Source organism: Penicillium cataractarum (assembly GCF_028827025.1).
Source record: "Penicillium cataractarum strain IBT 29864 chromosome Unknown utg000004l, whole genome shotgun sequence".
Classification (NCBI taxonomy): Eukaryota; Fungi; Ascomycota; class Eurotiomycetes; order Eurotiales; family Aspergillaceae; genus Penicillium; species Penicillium cataractarum.
Window position 1 is genome coordinate 2,438,347 of NW_026622740.1, and position 18,059 is coordinate 2,456,405.

The window sequence follows — 18,059 nt, forward strand, 5'->3', positions numbered from 1 at the left end:
GCATGTCAAGTTCCAGGTTCTCCACATGGGCGCAAGAGAGAGCGCCGATTCATCCGACAACCAGATGGACGTACCATAGCTCTGATGAGCGACATTGATCGCCCGGTTGTGCCGCTTCTCGAGAACTCCGACTGTTCGCTATTCGTGATGTACGTCTTAGTCTAGAAGATCCAACCGCTCGGCAAGAGGCCGACGCAATCCCATTATGGTTCAAGACACACATTCCATTTAGTCGATATTCATCCTACCCCGTAAGGCCCTGCCGTAATTGAAGCTGCGCTTGTTGCGAAGCCTGGCTAGACTGTACGGAGTGCTGTTGATATGCCCATTTTTATTGTTTAGAGAACCATCAAGGGTAGGTGCTTATCACACTTGACTTATGTTTCATGCAGGGTCAATTTGACCTTTCTCGAGTCTCTATCGACATAGACTTGAATAGAACGGAAGTTTACCAATGTCTCTAGTGTATCATGTATACTATGCACTAGTTAATGCCTCAGGCGTGCACCCAAGCGTTTTGGCGCTCGACGGTCGGACAACCTTAAAATGAAGAAGAGACATCGAGAACATTTCCATCAATTTCCCCGATGGAATAACCCGAAACAAACACAAAAGTACTTACGCACCGTCCTCTTGGTCCTCATATATTAACTTCATTCTCACAGGGACCTGCCTTTCCCGGCCAGCCATGACGGGCTTTTGTCGGGCATTTTATGGGCCCCGCGTCAGTGATCCCGTCCGGGGCTCCAAAATCACCTCAATTGACCCCACACGAACTCTGCGCCAACCCTCTTTCCCAAGGATCCGGGCTTAATGACGAGATGCCGTCTGCTCCCAACAGAATCGCTGCCTGGTAACCGGGTCCGGGAACAAATGACATTCTCGGTCCTGGAATCTTCGGAAACTAAACAAGTACCGGCATCGAGCGGCACAACTGACAACCCCCCAGAAACCCAGATTTCCCAGAACCTACACAATCTCAACCTAAAATCAGCCCACAATCGTCATGGCTTTTTGCCAGTTTCCGGGTGGAGATGTCCTTCTTAGCCGGTTCTTCCGGCGCCACCAGAAGCCAAAGACTGGGGGATAAATGCTCATCAAGTCCAAGTTGTACCAGCCTCATACGACATTTTTTGTCTCCACGACTCGGCTTGGCGGGGCGAAGCTGCACAGACAAAAAACTCCACTTGGGGGAAACCCAGTGGAAGGAGATCTGCAGCTCGTATAATTTGCCCACATCGAAACAAAAACCCAGTCACTGAGTTTTGCTGTCGTAACCCCGACTGCAACGTGAAGTAACTTTGCTTTCCCCACATTGAACTCACGGGATGGCTTGGGTCTGAGCGAGTTGGGTACTTTGTACTCCTGCTTTGTACAGTATGTATTAAGTGCCATGTGGTTCTGGGATCGGCGCTCTTTTTGCTGAATTCAACCGGCGACGACTGGACTTGCATTTAAATAGCTAGCGTATTGCCGTCATTTCTTTTTTTGACACTTTTGTATTTACTTGAACGTCCCTCCTTCCTCCCTCTGCCACCACTTCTCGAGAGGAGTATAGTCGAAGGACCCCCCACTTCTTTCCCACTTGACCACAGCCGAGTGTCCTCAGTGGGAGGATAGACTGCAAAATGCAGTTCAAAGTGAGTATTACACTCCACTACATTCCTCGGGCCAGTATTAACCCCGCTATAGTCTTTCCTTTGGACGGCACTGCCGGTGCTCCTCCAACTGGACTCACTGGCCGTTGCGGATTCTCCAGCAAGCCGTGTGAACAGATGCTTGAAGGCCTATGCCGGAAATGGTGCATCCGCATCATCCAAAAGCAGAAATGTCTATCAGACCGACTTTGAAGGCGTGACCTGGGACGACGACAATTGGCTCCTGACAACCACTACTCTCGAGCAAGGTCGTTTCCAAACACGAGGCTCCGTCGCTAACGGCTACCTCGGTATCAATGTTGCCAGCGTCGGTCCATTCTTCGAAATGGATGACGAAGCTATGGGAGGCGACGTGATTAGCGGATGGCCGCTCTTCTCGCGACGCCAGTCGTTCGCAACGATTAGTGGTTTCTGGGATTCCCAGCCTACCACTAACAGCTCGAATTTTGGCTGGATCTCCCAGTACGGCAGTGACAGCGTGATCAGTGGTGTTCCCCACTGGAGTGGTTTGATCTTGGAGCTTGATAATGGTACCTACTTGGATGCAAAGGTTGATAACTCGACCATCTCGAACTTTACCTCTACCTATGACTTCCAGGCTGGTGTCCTGTCGTGGTCCTATCGATGGAAGCCCGAGGGCGATCATGGTACCTTTGATATCAAGTACCGCCTCTTCGCCAACAAGCTGTATGTCAACCAGGCTGTTGTGGATATGGAGATTGTTGCCTCCCAGGACTCCAATGGAACTATTGCCAATGTTCTGGAGGGATATTCTGCCGTTCGCACAGACTTTGTTCATTCCGGCGAGGACAATGGTGCTATTTACTCGGCTGTGCGGCCAAATGGTATCGCCAATGTCACGGCCTATATCTACGCCAATCTGACCGCCACTTCTAGCGTGGATCTGTCTTCGCGGAAGCTGGTTGATAACAAGCCATATGTCAGCTCCAACTCTTCTTCTATCGCACAGACTGTGCCCGTCACTTTCAAAAAGGGAAAGACCGTGCGTGTCACTAAGTTTGTCGGTGGCGCTTCTACCGATGCGTTTGCCAACCCTCAGAATGTCGCCAAGGCAGCGGTCTCGTTTGCGGCTATGAACGGATATGCCAAGTCACTTCGCACTCACGTTGTCGAATGGGCAAGTGTCATGCCCGTTGACTCGGTCGATCATTATGCCTTCCCCAACGGCAGTCTGCCCGAGGACAGCTACATCGTCGATTCTGCCGTGATCGCAGTGGCCAACACCTACTATCTCCTGCAGAACACCGTCGGCAAGAACGCCATGAAAATGTCCAACAGCACCACCCTCAACCGAGACAGTATCTCCGTCGGTGGTTTGACCTCTGACTCCTACGCTGGTCAAGTCTTCTGGGATGCCGATGTCTGGATGCAACCCGGTCTGGCTGCGTCTCACCCAGAATCTGCTCAACGCATTACCAATTACCGTGTGGACAGATATGGCCAGGCCCAGGAGAACATTAAGACTGCGTATGCTGGCTCGCAGAACCAGACATACTTCTCTCCTGATGCTGCTATTTATCCCTGGACCAGTGGACGCGCTGGAAACTGTACCGCTACCGGTCCTTGCTGGGATTACGAGTACCACTTGAATGGTGACATTGGCTTGTCGATCATTAACGAGTGGGTTGCTAGTGGTGACAACAAGACCTTCAAGGAGAGCTTCTTCCCGATTTATGACTCGGTCGCAACACTCTATGCCGATCTACTGGTGAAGAACGGATCCTACTGGACTCTCACGAATATGACTGATCCTGTGAGTATCGACCTCTGTCTTCACTATTGATGACAATCTAACAATTTCCAGGACGAGTATGCCAACCACGTCGACGCGGGTGGCTTCACTATGCCGCTCATTGCTCAGACTCTGTCGTATGCCAATCAATTCCGCCAGCAGTTTGGTCTCGCTGAGAACGCCACATGGGACGAGATGGCAAAGAATGTCCTGGTCATCCGTGAGAACGGCGTCACTCTGGAGTTCACCACTATGAACGGCAGTGCTGTCGTGAAGCAGGCCGATGTTGTCCTGAACACTTATCCTCTGGACTACACCACCAACTACACCACCCAGGATTCCCTGAATGACCTTGACTACGTAAGTGACAACTCGACCATGCTCATTCACAAGCATGACAAGCTAACACTCCACAGTACGCAAACAAGCAATCCCCCGACGGACCAGCCATGACATGGGCCATCTTCTCCGCCGTCGCAAACGAAATGTCTCCCTCAGGCTGCTCAGCATACACCTACGCGCAATACGCCTTCAAGCCCTACGCCCGCGCCCCCTTCTACCAAATGTCCGAACAACTCATTGACAACGCCACCACAAATGGGGGCACCCACCCAGCCTTCCCCTTCCTAACCGGCCACGGCGGTTCCAACCAAGTAGTTCTATTCGGCTACCTAGGACTGCGCCTCCTGCCCGACGATATCCTCCACGTCGACCCCAACCTGCCCCCTCAAATCCCCTACCTGAAATACCGCACCTTCTACTGGCGCGGCTGGCCCATCTCCGCATGGTCAAATTACACCCACACAACACTCACCCGGGCAAACAGCCAACCCCTCGACACGGCAGACACCCGCTTCAAGAACTCCTCCATAACCGTGCACGCAGGGCCAGAATCAAACTTTACTTCCTACAAGCTATCCACCCACGGCAAAATCGTCATTCCAAACCGCCAAATCGGCTACGTCAACTCTATAACCGGAAACCTAGTCCAATGCCAACCAATCACTTCCTCAGATACCTACGAACCGGGCCAATTCCCCATCTCCGCCAACGACGGCGCAACATCCACAAAATGGCAACCAAGCCTCGCCTCAAACCTCAGCGCGATTACAATCTCCCTAGAACACGAGGCAGGCCAACTAGTCTCGGGCTTCAAATTCGATTGGGCCCAAGCACCACCGATCAACGCAACCATCATCTTCCACAACAAGACCCTGTCCAATCCCGCGCAGACCTACGAGTCCGGGTCTAGCAGTGATTACCAGGTGATTAGTTCGCTGAGGAATATCACCTTGTCCAATCCGTATCAGGAGGGTGTGACCAATTTGGATGCTATCGCTATTCCGGTCGGGAATACTACGAATGTGACGCTTTCGAGTCCTGTGCCTGTGGCGCGGTTTGCCTCGTTGCTTATTGTGGGTAATCAGGCGCTTGATGAGGTCGATGTTAAGGCTGGGAATGGGACTGGTGCGACTGTTGCTGAGTGGGCGATTATCGGGCAGAACTCTAGTGACAGTCAGAGTGGTGGTTCTGCTAAGCGCGCTATGAATGCTCGTATCGCGGCTAGTATGGCTGGCTCGCGGGCGTTCATGGAGCGTCGGTATAAGAATTCTGTCAAGAGCGGATTGTAAGTGAACCGTCTGGAGCAGATTGATGAGTGATCGAAGGAGATGATTTGTATATATAGTATTCGCACCGGGTTTAGTTCTATCGTTGAGCAGAATAGGATTTATCATTCCTGGTGTCATCGTGATTCATTCCTGCAGGATGTAGTACATACAACGGCCGTGTCAAGACTCAAGCAACATAATAATAATCATAAAGACGATCTCGAAGACGAGTCATCCCCAAACAGTGATAATATAATAGAGTAACTCATCCTCTGCGTTTACTCATCCAGCGCAAATCGATCCAAGAACTTGAACGTAAGTAGTCCATCCTTCACATGGTTGGCGAAATCGTCATCAATCGCATCCGCGACGTACACGCCGTCTCGGTCAGCAGAGATCTGTGCATCATCCAGCGCAAGAACACCCTGGCCCAGAGTACCGACGGGCTTGCCAAAGCGGAATGCATCGACAAGAATCTCCAAGGGCCGACCAGCCGGGTACAAGGAGGTAGCGCCCGACGCCTTCGCCGTGGGCAATGCGGTAAAGGAGTTGGAGCCGAACAGCCCCTCGGCGCCATCTGCAACGATCACGGCGTCAAAGTTGATGGCATCCGTTGCCGAATACGTCTGGTTCACACCATCGGCCAGTCGCTCGCCGACAACAAACACATCGACGCCAACTTCTTTAAGCTGGCTCTGAAGCTCGGCGCCTTGGGCGATAGACGATGCATTCGAAACGGAGGCAAGAATGCCCACCTTCAGGCCATCCAGCTTCAACAGCCTCTGTCCGAAGGCGCCGATGTTCGCCGTTGTGTTATCGTGATAGTAAGTCGGGTCAGGCTCGGGTACTGTAGCACCGATCGCCTCAGCGACGCGCTTTGCAAGGTCATTGCTGATGCGGTTAAGCTGGATGATGACGTTGTCACGAACGATGGTGCTCTTAACATTAGCACTCTCGAAGCGCATCGCGTCCACGACGAACTGCTTTTCCGCGGGCACGAGCGAGTTCCAGAACAGGCGCGGCTGCGACCAGACATCCTCGAAGGTAGAGCTGACGGCACGAAGCAACTTGCCGCTTGTTGTACGGCTGGACGCGGTGAAGAAGCCGTTGCCGACGGTTTGATTGGCCTGTTTCGGGGAACCGTTGTTGAGCGTGTTGGGTGTGTAGGCGTTCGGGTTGAGGGGGATGAACATCTGGCCAGCTCCATCGCGGTTGTTGTTGTGAATGGGGACGCGGGGACGATTGATGGGAATCTGTTCGAAGTTGGGGCCGCCATTTCGATTGAGTTGAGTGTCCAGATAGGAGAAGAGGCGACCCTGGAGAAGTGGATCTTCGGTGAAGTCAACACCACGAACGATGTGACCAGGTTGGAACTAAGACTATCAGCAAGTGTTGACTGGCATACAGAACGGAATATGTACCATGACTTGTTCAGTCTCTGCAAAGTAGTTCATTGGGTTCCGATTCAACTGCATCTTGCCCAGCTTGGTGACTGGCACGTATTCCTCGGGAACGATCTTGGTCGGATCAAGAAGGTCGAATCCAAAGCGGAGTTGATCATCTTCGTCCATGATTTGAACGCCGAGCTAGGTGCTGTTAGCAAGATGAATATCTGCTGACGGTGGAAGTACGTACCTCCCACTCTGGATATCGACCGGCTTCGATAGCATCAAACAGGTCCTGACGCATAAAGTCCCCATTCTTACCGGACACCTGCTGTGCCTCCTCCCACACCAGGCTAGCCTTACCCTGAAGGCCCTTCCAGTGGAACTTGACCAGCTTGGATTCACCATCTTCGGTGACCAGACGGAAGGTGTGCACACCAAAACCGTCGACGTGTCGGAAGGATCGAGGAATACCGTGGCCAGCCATTGCCCATAGAAGCGTATGCAGAGTACTGGGCTGCTGGCTGAAGAAGTCCCAAGCAGAGTCGTGCGCAGTCGCTGCTTGAGGGATCTCATTGTCGCCTCGAGGCTTCACTGCGTGGATCAAGTCGGGGAACTTGATAGCATCCTGGATGAAGAATACGGGGATGTTGTTGCCGACGATATCTAACTTTTGTCAGAGGTATGTCCTGACAGGGTTTCGAGGATCAAGATAGATACCAAAGTTTCCTTCATCAGTATAGAAGCGAGTTGCAAAGCCGTGCACGTCGCGAGCCGTATCGGCACTTCCGCGACTTCCAGCGACGGTTGAGAAGCGAACGAAGACGGGGGTCTCTTTGTCCTTCACAGAGAGGAAGGAAGCAGCGGTGATATTCGACCAGTCACCGTAGGATGTGAAAACACCATGGGCACCCGCACCACGGGCATGAACAGCGCGCTCGGGAACCTATTCAGCCAAGCGGTGTCAGCTCATGATACCCATTTGGCCATAATGAAAGAAGGAAACATACTCGTTCATGATCAAACCGTTGGATCTTCTGGCGGAAGATAAAGTCTTCCAGAAGGGTGGGACCACGCTCTCCAGCCTTCAAGCTGTTCTGATCTTCAATTGGACCGCCAACATCCGAAGTCATGAAAGCGTCCTCGTCCTTCAAGTAGAAGTTGGACAGGAATTCTTCGGTGCCTGCAGTGGCATCTCCCTCATCACGACGAACCAAACCAGCCTCGCCCGTCATGTATGGACAAGCAGCATTGGCAATGCCAACAAGGCCCGTAAGGAGGGCAAGTCCATGCATTGTATAGAATGCGAGAGGTAACTCAATTCGGAAGGGAACAATATAGAAGACGAGCAGCAAGAATAAGAATCTTCGCACGTAACCTGGGGAGTTGGAGCAGGTTTGTTTATATAAAGAAGTAAGCTGTGCCGGGGGAAAAGGATCTATTTGACAGTCATTATTCTTATGAAAGAGCCAATGACGAATCCAATTCGATCGAATGATGCAGGGCCAAGGAAACCACATGGGCATCGCGCAGCCACGACGGGCTCGCGCCTGCCAATCCAGCGGAGACGTGATTATCCTAGCAATAACGGGCTAGAACTCCAGTTTTGTGATATGACTTGGCTCGTCGGCTGGTGGAGACAAAAAGGTCTCGGCATCGTGCAGGGATTCGGCATCGTACAAGAATACGCTTCCTGCCTGGAACCCGTTTGTCCTTTGGCTGGTCTCGAAATTAGGACTGATGTGGTTGGGTATCCACCGGAAGAACGAGGAACTTGTACGCCCAATAAAGGGCGACCAACAGACTGGAGGTCACAAAAACCGACGAGTATCGTTGCAATGGACTAGCACGGCAAGGAAGCGATCGTCCACCGGCCGAAGGGCTGCAACAAACATCTTGGCGGGGACCGGACCCAACCGGAGTAGAAGCCTAGAAAGGAAGACCAAGAATTGATCAGAGTGTGAATTGAAGTGGACATGCTTCTTGGCTAGTGATAGCGTTCTTCAATGGAAGGAGGGCTGATTTTCAAGCGAAATGGTCGAGCCCGTCGTGCTTGGTAATGGCGTTGGTCTGGACGGGGAGCCACTGATCTGCAGTGCTCCATTCAGCGCTGGGGGGTTTGTAAAACCTCAGATGATGTCGGACTTGGCAGCATAGGGCCAGTAGCGTTGAAGTTAGACTAGTCCCTAGCTTCTCATCACAACAATCAACTTGCGGTACTGTTAGTTAGGTCCATCCCAGTAAATGACGTATAGAGGCGGGTTGGGCTTCAAGGTGGAGCTAGGGGTTCTTGCATGGTCGCAAATTGAGGCGTCGCGTCCACAGCTCTTGTTGATTGCAAGTGCCGAGCATCTCGAATCAGACCCTATCGATCTGATTCATTTGCCCCGGATCATATACCCACGACACGTTGGCGATGGGCAGCAAGTACGGAGTACAAGGTACCTTGATCCTGGAGATTGCAAGGGACAGGGATAAGCAGTACCAAGGCGCAGCGTCGCGTAAAATTCTCCCCTGTCTACCTGCAATGTCAATCTTCACCGTACTGAGTTGATAGATTTCTCTCCGTAGTTTTGCCGATCTTGGCTTTCCTGACCAACCCGGGGAAGGGGGGCCTGTGGCTGACTCTCAATGCTCATGGCTGGCTGGCCTTCTTTGCTGTCCAAGCGGCAGGCTTATTGCAAGTGGCAGCTGGAGGCCTAGATGAGGGGAATGGCAAAAATATACCTGGCTCTTGTCTTGCTCACGCGTGGTTCGTCATAGCATCCTTTCATTGCCGAGTATATGGCGGCAAAGCTGGGCATTGCGCGGGGAAGCTTGGCGATGGAAAAGAAATTATCCCTATAGAGTTGGGGAAATTGACTTTGACAATAGGATACTGAGTTTCAGTCTCAAATAAAGCCACGATCTTCAACTAGCCAGTCACCTCCAGGGCTTATCTACACATCTACGGCAATTTAGGAGGCCTCTGTGGCCATATACCTACGGAACAGACTGCTTCAAGAACTTTGCAAGTCTACAGCCTTGGTACCTCTAGCAGCGGAATATATTTCTACAGACGCATGGTCGAATACCAGTTACCTATTACCACAAGAAGATCATCCCTTCATTCGAAACTCTATACAAATCTAGACTACTTCCGCGCCATCGAGGCAACTGTACTCTCAGAACCAGGTAGGCTGTGGTCCACAAACCCGAACTTCTCATACAGGGGAGCTCCAGCCTTACTGGCATCAACATATGCGCCAACTCCTTCACGATCGGCCAAATCACATCCCCATTTGACAAGCATAGAACCTGCACCTCGCTTCCTGTAGTCCGGGTGTGTACCCAGCATGTCAAGATCTAACATCGCAGATTAGCACTCAACATAGCAAAAAAAAGCAAATAGATTTAGAATGTAGATCTTACAATAATGCTTCAGATCCCCCATGATTCGAATCCGATTTTGATCGACCCCGTCAAAGAAGGCAGCACATTCATCCGCAGGCTGGTCTTCATGCCAAGGTGGATAGCGAGTCCCCCGATCGGAAAGCATGGACAAGTCCCATTTGGCATACGCAATCATCCGCGGTCGGCCCTGCTCATCGGTAGAAGCTGTGTCGACCACTTTTATATACTTCTGGAATGGCTTGTTGATCATATCATCGTGATTAGCCTTAATCCACCATTGACGGAATCCGGGTGTGTCGGGGAACAAGTGTCGCATGTCAGGGTCTGTGAAGGCCGCAAACCACAGTTCCGCAATAGCGGGGGCATCTTCGAGAGTGGCTGGTTCGAGCTTGAGAGTGCCCGCGGTCGCCATGTTGTGATCGGGCTTTTTATGTCGTGGAACTGGTGTTGTGTTTCACTCGAGCTGTTGCTGGAGACGAGGTGGTCGTGAGTGAAATGTGGACGAGACGGTCGGTGTAGCCAGATTTAAATTAAACCACCATGACTGCGTTGGTAATACTAAATCTCTTGTTGAGGCAACCCCTCCCAGACTCGTAGACTAATGCGAGCTTCTGTTCGGTCTTACTGTGGCGCCTAAAGAAAGTGACCAATCACATCTAGAAAGACACGAATTGAAACGCTACCGTGGTATGGTCCAGATTAGAGCTGAAAATAAGCTCCCGTAGGATGTTCATTTCAGGAAGTTGCTTTCAATTCCTTTAAAAGGTTAGTATTATCGAGCGAATAAGAATGGCTTTTGCCGTCTTGTCGATCTCTCTGCATTTGGGGCTGATGTACTAATCTGCAGGAGCCTTGTACATTCCAAGACTTGCCCCTCATCGCGGGGTTCCACATCACAAACGAGCAACTCATCATGTTTCAAGACTTTGAAACTTTCTGCCAGCTCCCTTTACACTATATTATCGTGGGAGGCGGCACTGCAGGGTTAGCAGTCGCAGCCCGTCTCAGTGAAGACCCTGAAGTAAACGTGGGGGTGATCGAAGCTGGTCCTTCAGCGCTAAACGGGGAAGATGGCGGTGCGATTACAGTGCCAGGTCGCTATGGCGAGACTATCGGATCCAAGTATGACTGGCAGTTTGAAACCACTCCTCAGCCAGGTATTGGAGGGCGATCGCTCAAGTGGCCTCGAGGACGAGTACTGGGTGGTACCAGTGCACTGAATTTCATGGCTTGGAATCGTGGCCATCGCGAAGACTATGATGCGTGGGCCCGGCTAGGCAACAAAGGCTGGGGATGGGATGATTTACTGTAAGTTCTATCGCCATCGAGTCGGGTTGCTGACCATCTCTCCCCGGGTTTGATGTGACTAACAGTCGCAGTCCGTATTTTCGACGAAGCGAGACCTTCCATCAACCCAGCGCTGCACATCAACAGTATTATCACTCTTCTTATGACGATGAATTCAATGGGACCAGTGGGCCTCTTCATACCACGCATATTAAACAGTACGGACCAGCACATCAGTACTGGCATACCGCTCTTAATGAATTGGGGGCGGCTTCTAGTCCCGATTCCCTCGCTGGCTCAAATTGCGGAGTCTGGAACATGGTGTGCACGATAAACCCTCATCGACAGGAGCGAAGTTACTCTGCATCAGCTTACTATGCGCCGGTCGCAGGGAGGAGGAACTTACATGTCCTGACCAATGCGACCGTGCTGAATGTGCTGATAGAAATGACCAATGGCGAGTGGAATGCGACTGGCGTGAGAGTGCGATATGGCGACGAGGAGAAGGACATCAAGACTATCCGCGAGGTGATCTTATCCGCAGGTAGTATACAGTCGCCGCAACTATTAGAGCTCTCGGGCATTGGTCAAAGAAAGGTGCTCGAAGCGGCTGGAATCGATGTAAAGATCGATAACTCGAACATTGGAGAGAACCTGCAGGATCATATGAGTATGATTTGTCTCCTTGTTTGAGACTAGAGCTCAGTCTAACAAGTTTACTAGTGACTGCAACTATTTTTGAAGTTTCACCAACCCTCTCATCTCGCGACGACATTCTCAACGACACTATCTTGCGTGAGGCCGCCGACCGAGCATACTACGCTTCACAAACTGGGCCATGGACTGTGTTACCCTGTTCTGTTGCTTATTGTCCTCTAGCTCAAGTGGCATCTTCGACCGAACAGGCCCAGCTACAGATAACGGCGCAGAATATTGCCCAAGAGACGGGACGGTTACAGGACGAGCTTCTCGGTGAACAGTTCGATTCAACGAAGAAAGTGCGAGGCCAACTAGAGTACATCTTTGATCTGGGTAACTGGAGCACATATTTCAAGTCAGAACCGGGAAAGAAATACGGAACTCTACTGCAGATGCTCCAGTATCCGTTCTCTCGAGGCTCTATTCACATACCTGCTCAGCAGGACCCGTCACGCAAAAGTTCAGTTGATGATAAACCTATCATTGATCCACGGTACTATCAAGGACCTGGAGAGATTGACCGGGATGTTATGGCCCTAGGTCAACGAATGGCCAAAAGAATATCTCAGACAGAGCCTCTCGCGAAAATTATACAGAAGCGGGTCTTTCCTCCTCTGCCTGAAGATTTGGCTTCTGAACAGAGTGTCTACGAGGACTTTGTTTCAAATTATACAGTTACAGATTGGCACCGTACGTCCAAGATCTCTTGTGTGATATCGCTGCATAAACTAACTGTCGATCTAGCGGTTGGTACCTGTGCGATGGGAGGACGTGAAGGAGCAAAGGCTGGGGTCGTCGATGACCGCCTACGAGTGTACGGGGTACGAGGCTTGCGTGTTATAGACGCTAGTATCATGCCTCTACAGGTTGGCGCACACATTCAGGCAACTGTGTATGCTATTGCAGAGAAGGGAGCCGCCATGATTCGAGAAGACTGGTCTTGATCTACTTGAGGCGTCGTCCATGTCATCAAAATGAGTCAATTCTCCATAGGTCAATGTTTCTAGAATTTTGCTGACCAATTCAAGCAAGAGTGTCCTTGACTTGCTTGACAAAGTCGACCACTGTCTCTTTGAAAGTGTGATATTTCACCCCGAGCTCTCGAGCAACCGTCTCCCCGTCAACACCGTAAGAAGCATGTGGCTTCTCCCCTGCCTTGTAGTTGCTCGTGACCGATCCCTTCGCCCAGTCAAAACTCTCCTTCATAATATCTGCTGCGTATTCATACGAGAAGGGCTCAGGAGACGCAGGGATAAATCTCTTTCCACCAGCCTCGGGCCTAAGCAGGGCTTGAACATGCGCCTCAGCTAGATCTCGAGCATCGATCCAAGCCGGCACACGGATTCCGGGAAGGGGGTCAACACCCGCAGCTACACTCCAAAGAACCGCGTTAGACTCATTCAGTTGGTCAATATTGGGAACCGGGTGAACAACGGGGCCGAACACCATCGGTGGGCAGAGGGCGACTAGGTCAAACTGCGGCTTTTCAGTCTTCACGAAGTCCCATGCCGCAAGCTCTGCAAACTTTTTGGATCCGCGGTATGCGACGATTGAGGTGGATTTGGGGTCAATTGCCGTTTCGTATGTAAGAGGGTTCCAGTGAGTACCGGTGTAGGTGAAACCGGCAGGAGGATTGCTGTCAATATCAACGACCGATGCAAAAGAAGAGGTCAACACGATACGCCGGACTTTACTCCCTGGTTTGGCTGAGGCGGACAGTATAGACTTGACGCCGTTTATAGCAGGTAGGATGAGTTCCTGCTCATTGTTGGTGGTATCGTAGAAGAACGGCTGTGAGCCCTGTTAGTGGCATAGAAGGGCATCTGAAGAGATCGAACTTACACTGGCAACATGAATGACAGCATCGATGCCCTCCATCGCCGCATCAAAAACACCAATGTTGGTAAAATCCTCTACCACCACGAAATCCAACTTTGGTGCGTATTGTGGACGAGCTGCTTTCATCTGTTCCCCCTTCTTGGCCGATCTTGTGGCACCACGGACTGAGATTCCACGAGCTAGGAGGTTGTCAACGACATGGGCGCCGATGAAGCCCGTGGAGCCGGTGACAAGGACGTGTCTGCTTCGGTTAGCTTCTACATAACCTGATAGAATGGAGGATGAATCGTACGTGGGCTGCTGATATGACATTTTGTGAGTGCCTGCAATGTGTCAAGCCGGAGACTTGAATGATTGAGACCTCGAATAGCCCCGCGTGGGGTGGACATGGGGTAATATCTACTCGGACCAACTCCGATTACGGAATGATGGGCGAGAGGTGAAGAACCGATAGTGGCACCCCCACCTTTAATGTGGGGGGCCACTGATTCCATCAATAGGGTCTACAAACAGGGTAGAACGAAATATGCTTCTAGCTGTCGTTTCAGGATCTAATTAAACGTGAAGATGCCAAATTATGGTTTATCTCTATGCAGCGACAACAATCGTGAAGTAGCACCTGTGGACGGACTGCTCGATTGGTTGAAGTCAATGTTGCAGCTATATTGATAAATATTACAGCAAAGCATCTATAAGTATATACGATGGTTCAAATCAAGCTGCTATGACAACGTCCCTTCGAGGAATCCCTCTAATCTTCCTCCGCAGGGTCAAAAATGGGCCCAGCCGGTGTCTTCTCCAGTTTCTGACCGTCCTCCGTGATAATCTCCTTTGCAGGTATAACCACAGCAAATATCCTGGCAACATCCTTGCCACGATTTACCCACTCGTGATTCGTTCCCCGACACACAACGACATCATGCGGCTTGAGAATTTTCTCGACTTCATCATCGGTGATCAGACCCACAGTCCCAGACAGGACGACGGCATAGTCCAAGCTCAAGGTTCGATGCATCCATCCTTTTTCAGCGGGAGGGAGGTCGAAGATCCGACAGGAGGGACCTTTGGTATCGGCCAGAGGAACGAGAGTTCGGTTCGGGTCGGGAAGTTCGCGCATATTATCGGCCGGGAAGCTGCGCGATCGGTGAATTTGCACAACGCCAAACCCGGAGTTTGGGCCTGGAGTGGTGAATTCTGGGACTGTGGTTGGATCATATGGAATGAGTGTTTCGTCCGCAGCAAAGTAGGCTTTGCCTTTGGAATCGTGTGCAGTAATCACGCGACGAACAGGAGTGTCCATTTTCCACATGCGGTTGGAGGTGTAATTAAACGCTTGAAGAGAGGACCTCACGAGATAATTTGCTGGTTACTAGGCCCTTGTCTTAGAAAATTGCTTTAACTTATACTTTCGGTGCATCAGGGGTTTCTCTATATTACTATTAGTCCTAATTCTTCAAGACGGCCCTGTTGAGAATGATTGATAATCGGAGCATTTATAAGCTTGGGGCCAAAACATCCCACTCCACCATCGTGTCGATGTCTTGATTGTAGAAGGTCCAATTATCACACTAAATTGGCTCTTGGACTAGCCTCGAAAATTATAACAATTATAACCCCATTTAGTAAGGCTGTCCTCATTTACTAATCTCCCATCAATCATGGCGCTGTACGGCTCGGGCATTAGTGGTTTAAGTCCGAAACCATGACAAATCTCACCGGATTATGAGCCTCCTCTCAACAAGTACGACAATGGGTGAGCTAAGTAGGGAAATATTGACGATGAGGAGATTAAATAAGTCGTATAAATGAGCTTCGGAAGCAGTCAAGCTGATGCTTGTGGGTGGTATTGTTACTAACGGTATGGATACGCACTCCAAGATCACCGAGATGGAGACTGGGAAAGTAATTCTGTACTGTAGAAGGAGTTTCTATTAAATAAGTTGTCCACTGTGAGGAAGTTCCAAGTCGTACTTCATGCGATCTCTTTATAATAGATTTCCCCATTCGGAGTTTAGCTTGCATTTCCCCGCACTCCCGTGACATGTTGGCCAAACCAGACACTTGCTGACACCATAAACTTCCACCTTTCAACACTCTACCACCATCCAGCTATCACCGAAGAAATATCATTCATCAAGTCAATATGCCGACCGCAATAGCCAAAGTTGGAGATCTGGTGCTGGCTGAAGCTGACGCCTGGGAAACGGTTGAAGGGAATGTATACGTATGTTGACGGAGAATGGAAAGACTAGATCCATGTTAACGCCACTCCATTTGGCAGTTTCCGCGCTCCGCTATTAAAGATCTGGATACTTTCCAGAGTTCTGACACGAAGACGTTCTGCCCGTGGAAGGGTGAGGCAGAGTATTATTCGGTAAAGACCGGCGGTATGTTGAATGATCGTCACTTTGTGGAAATATACTTACTGATGGAATGTTCTAGACGCTGTCATCCAAGATGCTGCCTGGTATTACGCAAACCCGTACGAAAAGGCGATGAATATTAAGGATCATATCGCATTCTGTAAGCCGAATAACTGCTAATATGAAGGATCGAGCTGATTCTTACCGTCTGAACAGATAAGTCCAAGGTGCAAGTCACTGTGGAGTGATGAGCGCTACACTCTGGCATTTGTAAACTGCATTGGAATCAAAATGAATTCTGTTGAAAGTGAGAGAAGAAAATTTAAATCAAGTAGCCTAATGCAATAGTTGAGACCTTCCTCCGGTCCTCAGAAGAAAGCACCGATACCTAAACCAACCAAAGCAAGCCAGCTCCCCGTGGCTTTCACATTTGCGGCCCCCTTAGACGGCTTCGCAGATTCCTTATGAGTGTCCAATATCTTTGCCCCAGTAGATGTCGGGCTGGCTTCGTTGTTGGTACTCGTTGCGGTTACACGGACATTATTGTAGAAGTCCATCGTCTTCCACGTGTCTGGTACGACGGTATGTCCTTTGTCGTAGGCGTTGGCAGTAGCGCAATCAGAGGCACTGGATGACTGAGCGGCGATATAGTCTGGGCTGTCGGGGCAATTCACGTAACAACTGTACGTACAAAGATCAGCACTCTGGAGCGAAGAAAGGACCATAGAAAAGACGAGTGTTTAATGAGTGATTGAGAGGGCGGGAAGTCTAGATTGTACTCACTTTGCGATATTTGCGGACCCTGAGCATTTGCAATCCCAGTTATCCGATGAGCATTTTTCAAGAGCCTTCTTCATGATTGCAACACAATTATCTACAACCCTGCTTGCCATTAGACACGTTGATTCATAGAAGAGTTTGCCGTCGGTACCTACTGTTGAGAAGCGCATTGTGTACTGTCGCTTGGCGTGGCTGCGCTCTGAGACACCGGTGTAGGCTCTTGTGCGGCGGCGAAAAGAGCCGACACTGCTATTATGAGAGGAAAGTAGCGCATGCTGACGTTCGACGGATATATGAGCAGAAAAAAATTAGTAAAAGCGATGGATATGCACTATGATAGAATGAAAATGCAAAAATTGAAATAACGACAAGAAGAACGGGCTCTTTCGTAAATCCGTCCTGAAGATATAATAAGATAAGTCTAAGACCACAAGGAGGAGGTTACATTCGAGTGGTGACGAAATTAATGGAACCTTCAGATCTCAACCTAAGTGATCTGGGCCTGTTCCTGACGGCACGTTGACAGGAGTGGGGATTGTAAGTGACTTGCTCCATGGAAAGGGACTCTGGGCCCTCTGAGGAGATTCAAAAAAGTGAGGAGCGATTAAGTACCATGGAAATCGAGAAACCCAGCTGTCCATGGTTGTAGAAAGGAAGAAATTAGACGAATTCGGAAACAAGCTATAGGCTATGATCTAAATTGCATATTAGATTATTAGAACCCGTAGCGCTTTCCCTTGATGCCGGGTCGAAAGCTAGAAAACTTTCGTGCCGGCTTGCCGAGCATACATTCGGCCCCCGATGGATTGAACTTGTTAGCATTCAAGAGCTGCCATGTCGTCGTAAGATCTTAAGATCTTCTTAGGGTGACATTCCATTTCCCGAAGGGGTTTGGGTTGCATTCTTCGGTTAACCCCAATGTTTCCGTCAACCAATGGTGACGGCGATGTGGCCGGATGAGGAATGTGCAGGACCCTTATCTTCTTGATCTCATTATCTCCTCTGATCAAGAAAAGGTGGCGGGTACCTGAATTAGAATTACAGGATTCTAGTGCATTGACACCAGGGATAATTTAGCCGACTGCACGCATGCGAACAAAAAGCCGTTCGTTCTAACAATGTGGCTATTGTTCGAGGATATTTCGCCAACCAAGGATCCGAGGTCTAGATTTTGGCGAATTTAGTTCTACGAGGCCAATAGATCAAAGGCTTTGCTTCAAGTATTTTCTCAATCCAACTCAGAAATATGATACTGGGAAGGGGGGTCTTTGATGTACTGAGAGACGGACCAA

General features: G+C 50.2%; 8 protein-coding genes across 8 annotated transcripts; 3 read left to right on the plus strand and 5 right to left on the minus strand.

The window, feature by feature from the left end:
• Positions 1-1,628: 1,628 nt before the first annotated feature.
• Positions 1,629-5,042, plus strand: treA (alpha,alpha-trehalase treA; the record flags this gene model as incomplete). Its single annotated transcript, XM_056698319.1, has 4 exons — positions 1,629-1,640; positions 1,693-3,432; positions 3,484-3,771; positions 3,828-5,042. 4 exons carry the CDS (start codon positions 1,629-1,631, stop codon positions 5,040-5,042), a joined length of 3,255 nt encoding a protein of 1,084 aa, XP_056556844.1.
• Positions 5,043-5,299: 257 nt separating this feature from the next.
• Positions 5,300-7,701, minus strand: cat1 (catalase catB; the record flags this gene model as incomplete). Its single annotated transcript, XM_056698320.1, has 5 exons — positions 5,300-6,394; positions 6,443-6,607; positions 6,657-7,072; positions 7,127-7,352; positions 7,417-7,701. The coding sequence occupies 5 exons, from the start codon at positions 7,699-7,701 to the stop codon at positions 5,300-5,302; spliced, it is 2,187 nt and encodes a 728-aa protein (XP_056556845.1).
• A 1,838-nt stretch (positions 7,702-9,539) lies between these two features.
• On the minus strand, positions 9,540-10,211 carry N7496_005392 (uncharacterized protein; the record flags this gene model as incomplete). The annotated part of the gene is made up of 2 exons (XM_056698321.1): positions 9,540-9,751; positions 9,818-10,211. 2 exons carry the CDS (start codon positions 10,209-10,211, stop codon positions 9,540-9,542), a joined length of 606 nt encoding a protein of 201 aa, XP_056556846.1.
• Positions 10,212-10,712: 501 nt separating this feature from the next.
• Positions 10,713-12,729, plus strand: N7496_005393 (GMC family oxidoreductase; the record flags this gene model as incomplete). The annotated part of the gene is made up of 4 exons (XM_056698322.1): positions 10,713-11,107; positions 11,179-11,756; positions 11,810-12,475; positions 12,530-12,729. The coding sequence occupies 4 exons, from the start codon at positions 10,713-10,715 to the stop codon at positions 12,727-12,729; spliced, it is 1,839 nt and encodes a 612-aa protein (XP_056556847.1).
• Positions 12,730-12,808: 79 nt separating this feature from the next.
• N7496_005394 (SDR family oxidoreductase) lies at positions 12,809-13,936 on the minus strand (the record flags this gene model as incomplete). Its single annotated transcript, XM_056698323.1, has 3 exons — positions 12,809-13,576; positions 13,628-13,865; positions 13,917-13,936. The coding sequence occupies 3 exons, from the start codon at positions 13,934-13,936 to the stop codon at positions 12,809-12,811; spliced, it is 1,026 nt and encodes a 341-aa protein (XP_056556848.1).
• A 439-nt stretch (positions 13,937-14,375) lies between these two features.
• N7496_005395 (cupin domain-containing protein) lies at positions 14,376-14,924 on the minus strand (the record flags this gene model as incomplete). The annotated part of the gene is made up of 1 exon (XM_056698324.1): positions 14,376-14,924. The coding sequence occupies one exon, from the start codon at positions 14,922-14,924 to the stop codon at positions 14,376-14,378; it is 549 nt and encodes a 182-aa protein (XP_056556849.1).
• Positions 14,925-15,767: 843 nt separating this feature from the next.
• N7496_005396 (DUF427 domain-containing protein) lies at positions 15,768-16,235 on the plus strand (the record flags this gene model as incomplete). The annotated part of the gene is made up of 4 exons (XM_056698325.1): positions 15,768-15,848; positions 15,906-16,011; positions 16,067-16,147; positions 16,204-16,235. The coding sequence occupies 4 exons, from the start codon at positions 15,768-15,770 to the stop codon at positions 16,233-16,235; spliced, it is 300 nt and encodes a 99-aa protein (XP_056556850.1).
• Positions 16,236-16,355: 120 nt separating this feature from the next.
• Positions 16,356-17,041, minus strand: N7496_005397 (uncharacterized protein; the record flags this gene model as incomplete). Its single annotated transcript, XM_056698326.1, has 3 exons — positions 16,356-16,668; positions 16,771-16,869; positions 16,923-17,041. 3 exons carry the CDS (start codon positions 17,039-17,041, stop codon positions 16,356-16,358), a joined length of 531 nt encoding a protein of 176 aa, XP_056556851.1.
• Between the last annotated feature and the right edge of the window lie 1,018 nt (positions 17,042-18,059).